Source organism: Phragmites australis, chromosome 6 (assembly GCF_958298935.1).
Source record: "Phragmites australis chromosome 6, lpPhrAust1.1, whole genome shotgun sequence".
NCBI lineage: Eukaryota > Viridiplantae > Streptophyta > Magnoliopsida > Poales > Poaceae > Phragmites > Phragmites australis.
The window spans coordinates 8213934-8220931 of NC_084926.1; the positions used below are offsets into that span (position 1 = coordinate 8213934).

The 6998-nt window shown below is 50.3% G+C and overlaps 1 protein-coding gene across 1 annotated transcript; it reads left to right on the forward strand.

Moving 5' to 3' along the window:
- Positions 1–1702: 1702 nt before the first annotated feature.
- LOC133921493 (protein RGF1 INDUCIBLE TRANSCRIPTION FACTOR 1-like) lies at positions 1703–3444 on the forward strand. The gene is made up of 4 exons (XM_062366382.1): positions 1703–1942; positions 2070–2273; positions 2419–2634; positions 2729–3444. Exons 1-4 carry the CDS (start codon positions 1892–1894, stop codon positions 2990–2992), a joined length of 735 nt encoding a protein of 244 aa, XP_062222366.1. The 5' UTR covers positions 1703–1891; the 3' UTR covers positions 2993–3444.
- The last annotated feature ends 3554 nt before the right edge of the window (positions 3445–6998 follow it).

Consider the following 6998-nt stretch of genomic DNA (forward strand, 5'->3'; position numbering starts at 1 on the left):
CATCTATACCAGGATCTGCATGACCCAAGCCTTGGAGCGAGTGGAGAGCATCTACTCCAGGGTGGTCCAGACCTCGTATGCCGATGTGAGGAACTAGACTTGAGCAATAACATCTTCAGAGAGGGATGAAAGCAACATGCTGAGGACCATATGGTCTTTGTGAAGCCAGACCTGGTACTCGAGATTCGGCACCATGGTCGCCTCTCCATCAGTGACAGTCTGTGTGATTATCTTTGTCAGTTCATGCGTCGTGCAGTTGATGAAGCTGAGGAGCTGATGGCCACATATGTACGACATGATCTATGCCTTTCAAATAAGGTAATTGGGGTTAGTCAACTTGATATTGATCAAGTGGTTCAAGGTCGGTGCAGGAGGGGTGGTCAACCGAGGGTGATTGATTGTAGGCAGGTGGTGGTGGAATTTGCATATGAGTTTGTGATGGTAGCGGATTGTGTTGTCATCTCTTGAGGAGAACAACGACTCTTGATACAATGTCAAACCACAAAGAACAATGGAAGAGTTGGAACGGCTCATCAAATCTCGGATGGCTAGAACCTTACGTAGTATGTTGTCATACAGAGTATATGATTCAAACAGCAACATATAAGCTATCTATGGGTTACCATCAAACCTTAATTAAATCTCCAAATTCTAGAGATTACAATTAATCTCCGGATTCTAAGCATTAATCTTAACAGTCCCTATCGACCAAGAGATTACGGCTGCCCAGATGATGCGACGTATAACTGCTGCGAGACTAACCCATACGGTGCTCTGACTTCTCATGTAACCTGTCACATGATTTTTACACCGATGCGTAGTGCAGCTGAAATGACTAGCCACACATGAAAAATGCGACGCGCAAACGTGTGCCCAGACACCATCACCGCAACGGTACAAATCGGTGTGTCCACAGCACTGTACCACCCTGGGGGAATCGCAGTGGGCAGCAGTGGCAAAATGGTTGGGACGCTACTGGAGTGGGTGGCCGAACCGCCACCGGACGGCGGCCGGAAAACCTGCAGGGTAGCATCACTTGCCCGATACGAAGGGAGGCCAGAGCCATCGGGTTAGGTGCAGAAACGGCAAACGAGTTGCTGTAAGCGAGCAAATGGGGGCTCGTCAGTCGTCACAGGTCCAGATCGTGAATCAGCATGGCCGGAAAAAAAAACGAGTTAGACCACCGGGAGAAAGGGACCCTACTTCCAGAACGTGTGGCATCTCAGCGGCGTGCGTGCTCCGTCCAAAAGGTGTATTAGTTTATGGCAGTATCTGTACGCACGGCTAAGGGTGAATCTGATCCTCTTTTGATCCACTGGGGAGGCTAATGGATGCCAAAGGTGACACACATTACCGTGGTAATGGCGTCGTTAGTGGCCATCGACTTTTTGGCCTTTTTTTTTTAACTTTTCTGATGAGAAAACGTGAGGCTACTGTTTCCGCGTCTCGCACCGCTCTTGTGGGAAGCTGAAACATGTGCGCGCGATAGAATCTCCTAGCGGATGTGATGGAGAACTCAACATGGGGCACTGGGAATAGATAAACAGATTGGAAGGTGAAGGAAAAACAAAATGGAAAGGGCGTGCTGTTGCATAGGATTTTAAGTCGATCAAATGTAACACATGTATTGCTTACCTGGTCCAGGGACAAGGACAACCCGATCCGCAGCCGAGTTGATAAGAACGACCCAGACCTCTCTCTCAAGTGCTAGTGCTAGTCTCAAACAAACCCCCGAGTCTCCCTCCTATAGTCTACTTCCGCCTGTGTTCCGAAACTTTTTCGTCTTTCCCCCTGTCTACAAAGACTTCGCTCGCAACCCCGGCAAGCTGCTGTCTTGCGAAGGCTTCTCTCCCTTCTCTCTTCCACCCGCCTTCTCCTGGCCAGCACCGAGATGGCTATCGATCACGCGTCCCCTCTCGGACTGAAGAGCAGAGGCGCCATGGTAAGTGATTGATTGGTTGGGTGGCTTACCGTTGTTTTTTCTTTTGTTGATCTGTTTCGTGGTTCTTGATTGGTGTTTCAATGGCGACGTTGGACTGAATGTATGTGTATGGCGTGTGCGCGTGCAGGGAGGAGGTGAGCGCGACGACGAGGTGGAGAACCAGGGGTGGCCGCCGTGGCTGAAGCCGCTGCTGTCCACGAGCTTCTTCGTGCAATGCATGATCCACGCCGACGCGCACAAGAGCGAGTGCAACATGTACTGCCTCGACTGCATGAACGGCGCGCTCTGCTCCCTCTGCCTCGCCCACCACAGCGACCACCACGCCATTCAGGTCAGTAGAGTACCGATGCAACTAAGCCTTGCGCCACATTCCAATACGTCCTGCATATTTCCTCCCCTGTTCCATCGATTCCTTTGGTTGGGTGGTTTCTCGGTGGCTGACGCGTAAATGTTAATTCGGGCATGGATCGGAGCAGATACGGAGGTCGTCGTACCACGACGTGATCCGGGTGTCGGAGATACAGAAGGTGCTGGACATCACCGGCGTGCAGACGTATATCATCAACAGCGCGCGCGTGGTGTTCCTCAACGAGAGGCCGCAGCCCCGCCCCGGCAAGGGCGTCACCAACACCTGCGAGGTCTGCGAGCGCAGCCTTCTCGACTGCTTCCGCTTCTGCTCCCTCGGATGCAAGGTACGTGTATACACAAGCTCTGTTGCATTGCGCGTTTCCAGATGTCTCGTAGACTCGTAGTACCTAACATGCCATACTCCTTTTTACTGCGCAGATTGTCGGTACGTCCCGTGGCTATCTCCCCAGGAAGAAGTACGGTGGCGGCGGCGGCGGTAACAAGAAGAAGAGGGCGGCGCTCAAAGTCGTGCGTTCGGACTCGGAGGAGTCTTGCACCAGCACCAGCGACAAGAGCAGCGTCGTCCAGAGCTTCTCGCTGTCGACTCCGTCGCCGACCTCCGCCGGCTACCGCCCCGGAAACAAGCGCCGCAAGGGCGTCCCGCACCGGTCGCCCTTCGGCAGCCTCATCGTTGAGTTCTAAGACAAGGTGTCTGTCCTGAACTCCTGATCAACACTTCGACAATGTACTCTGTACTGTATACATGACATAGCCAAGAAGGTAATAACCGCGCGCCCCGACGGCTACCCCTGCTCCTCTGGACGTGGAGGCTGGCCGGCGGCGCAACGACGGCGAAGGGCTCTAGCGGTAAGAACACACGTAGCACTACTATAGTTTTGCATCTTTCAGGTTTTAGTTTCGTTACAGTTGCTAGTTACTAGCAGTAGTACCAGTAAGATAGCTGCTACTTACAGCCTCGTAACCGCGACTAAGTTTTGCAGCCTTGTACATTGTAATATTACAGCACTCTCGATATGGTAGATGCATATACAGATTTACTGTCACAGGGTGGGGTACCAGCAATCAGTGAGTTGTTCGTATGTGCATCAGCCGTGTAATAAAAATAAGAAATACTGTCCCTAATGGGGCCGGAATTTCCAGGTTTGTTGGGTGAACAGTGATTGAGGTAAACAGTAGCCGATCCGTGGTAACGTTACTGTATCGTTAAATTCTACCCATTTATCTTTGATGCAATGACTTACAATAGAGTGCCTCACTTCACCTAAAGTGGAGAGTACTCCACCGTAAAGTCGGAAGATACCATTCCGTTTGTTGGTGCCCCCAATGCTGCTGCTGGCTTGCTGCTATGCAGGATAAGGTTGGTTGCTGCTGGTTCGCTGCTATGCAGGATAAGATTGGTTTGCTAGAGTGGCACACCATTCAGAGCAGTAGCAGTGCCCGTGTCCTCAGTCCAGCCCTCAGCATCTGACACTCTGTAGGTGACCCCCAATGCCAATCCAGATGCCGCCGCGGCACTGCCCCTGTGTGGCCGCTGATCCGGTAAGTAACCCATTGAGCCATTGACACTTCAATCGCACGTCCGTGGCTGTGCGGCCAGCGCACATGCGTCGCGAGTAGCCGCGACATGCCAGCGCGTCTGGACCCTGAAGCCCTGCCCTCCGTGCGCCAGGGGATGGGTATCGCGATCCGCGGGCGGCACGTGTATGGACCCCCGAGCGCGCGTGAAAAGCGCCGTGCCGCGCGGGTCGGTATCTTCTTCTGAAGCCAACGCTGAGTCATGAGGCGGTTTCCTCCACCCGGCGTGAACTGGACGCTGGACGCCGAGTCGGGCGGCCCGGGCTGGGCCGTGCCGTGCGACGCCGCCTACCTTGCTTGACCCGCCATTGTCCCCGAAAGCGGCAGCCTTGACCCGGCGGGTCGTCCTTAAGTTTTCTTCCGCACCCGTTCCCGTCCGTCTAGAAGAAGCCGTGCCTCCGATCAGCGTCGAGCATTGTCGGCGCAGCAGACCGAGTTCCCACGGCTCTGCTCTCCACGGCCGATTTTTTGCGAGGCCGACGTGCACATCCGGCCATAGCTTCTGTTGCTGGCAAGTGGGATCCATGTGCCACTAGCTAGCTACCTGCTGCTTCGACAGTGCTCTGCTTGATAGATGCTCCGGCCTCCGCTGGGTGGGTCAAGTGGGTCCGTGCCACTGTCCATCCGCTGCACCTTTTAGAGTTGAAGCCTGCACGGATCGACTCGGCGTCTCCATCTTAAATGGCGACACCCCGTTCGTAACGTACAGGCGCAGAGCCTGCCTCCATCGACAGAATTTCGTGCGCGCACCGGCACACTCGTTGCCCCGCCCAATTGAAGGCCGGGAAACGCCTCCACCAGTGTGCCATGACATGTTGACGTTGCCACCCACCATCCAACGCCTCGTGACCTTCTGCGAGTTATTTCCTGAACGGTGATGTCATCCGCCCCCAATCTTCGGTCGATCGGTCACCGCCGTGACATGGACTTGGCAGAACGACCTCGCCGTCCCGTGTGGCCGTGTCCCCAACTTGGAGTTGGTCGGCCGTGACACGTCGTGCACGCGAGTGGGTCGTTTCACATCGGACGCCCGGCTTTATCGGCCTTTCGTTGGTTGGCCGGCTTTACCTTCCGTTGGGGTTAGGTTCGAGTGTGCTGTGACTACGCATTGCATTGGGGCGTTGGCCATTCGCCCATCCTGGATTTGGATTGCTCCCATCGTGGACGGTTCGTTTGCTTTGGATAACGAAAGCGACGGGGATGCGTTGTACTTGCACACCCCGTTGCGAGATGGTGGGAGATGGGGTTAATGGTGCTCGTCCAATCGTCATGCGGGCTTTTTGGACTAGATTTGTTCTTGTCTTATGCTGAGGATCACGGATTGAACTGCTGAGACCACGGCGGCCGATACATCATGTAGATAGATATGAATAATACGTTGATGATGCTAGCTACTGGTTATATATTGACACTCTGCTTTGTTGGAGACCGGATATATTCCTGTTAGCTTGCGGGGTAACTTACCTTTGATCAGCAGGTACTTTCGAAAGTGACGGTAAGATATAAGATGCACGAAATGACGAAATGTTACTTGCCAAAAGATTTCTAAGCTATCTCTGGGATGTGGAGTTTGAACTTTGAACACGAGAAGAAACAGTTCAACGAAGAAATCGAGTGAGCCTTTTCAGCTATAAACTTGCACAACTTCAACTGAGATTTTTTTTGTTCCTCTTTGCCTTTCGCTTCTTCATCTGGCCACCCATCAAATGCCTCTCGTGAGGGAAGGATATGGGAAGAAAACCAGTTTCGTTGTCTAGTATGGAACAATGTGAAACCTGCCACCAGGTGAGCTCAACTTGAGATTTTTCTCTGACCCCTTTTCTGATCATTGATACGATAGGAGACCACGATACAGCCGAATTGGCCGAACTAGGCACCAGGAGGCCAGGACTGCAACCCGCTGATCTCCGAAAGTTGCCTTCTTCAGGTATCAACAAGAGGGGCAAGATAACGAAGCCACCGGGACCCACGGGATTAGGCACGAAATCAATCAAACAAGAGAGCTCACAAAATGCATCTCAAAGTGATGCCATAACCAACCCTCTGGCCCCGCGACACAATTCCACATCTAAAGCTAGCGCACGTTGTTGAGAAGTTCTGCACCTACGTAGCTAGCAGCATATTGTTCTGCTATGAGTAGGACCCGGAGTACAAAGCAAATGAGCGCTCAACGAATGTCAGATGCAAAGCCCCGCACCTCATTAAGATCATATTGGCATACTCTCCCAAAAAAAAAAAAGAGCGGACCCCATTGAAGACGGGAGTGAGGTACAACAAGGTCATTTCCGTCCACCTTCTCACGGAGCCGTACGTGTGAAGATGACCACATCATCATGCAATCATAGAAGATCTCAATTTTGAACAATATTGTGTGTGCTTCGATGGTTCCGCAAAACTAAGGTCCAGTGTGCACAGCTGCAGCACCTGCGCTCCCTTAGGGCTTATTTGGGAAAGTTTCATTTGGTGGATTCTTGTATAATATGGAATTCGTAGACTAAAATAAAATGGTGTAAGTATATACTTTTAGTTAAAAATAGGAAAATTTGACTCACGCAAACACCCCTAGTCAAGGCTGGTCCTAAGATTTTAGTGGCCTAGAATAAAACTAACGAGGTTCCCATTGAATTGAAACATAAAAAAATAATCAATATATAAATTATAAAGATAATATTTAGTACATTAAAAAATTATTTTTGATAAACATTTAAAGGATATTAAAAAACAACACTCACCTCAAACACTTTCTAAAGATCATTTTAAACAATTTGTTTTAACATTTCTATATGTGAAGTAATTGAGATTTTGGGGAGCCCTCTCATATTAACAACAATATCATCCAGCTATTTCTTTTCAATGCGTAAAGTTGCTAAACAATTTAATCTCTCTTAAGATATTATGGACATCAAATAGTTCTATAATAATTTCAACTTTGAAAAGATTCTTTCAGCTGACGTCTTAATCACAGACACAATAAATAAGATTTGACAAACAATAGAAACATTATGATAACAATTTGTTTCTTTGTTATACTTAAAAATCTCCACATAAGATATTAACCTATCTGGCAAAGCCATTTGTATAACACTTAAATTAGATGTTAGATCATTTAATT

Excerpts from the sequence above, each read along its gene's own strand:
- LOC133921493 (XM_062366382.1), top strand. The coding sequence starts at position 1,892 with ATGGCTATCGATCACGCGTCCCCTCTCGGACTGAAGAGCAGAGGCGCC. Across the intron at positions 1,943-2,069 it reads TGAAGAGCAGAGGCGCCATG|GGAGGAGGTGAGCGCGACGA; the intron begins GTAAGTGATTGA and ends GTGCGCGTGCAG. Across the intron at positions 2,635-2,728 it reads TCTGCTCCCTCGGATGCAAG|ATTGTCGGTACGTCCCGTGG; the intron begins GTACGTGTATAC and ends TTTACTGCGCAG.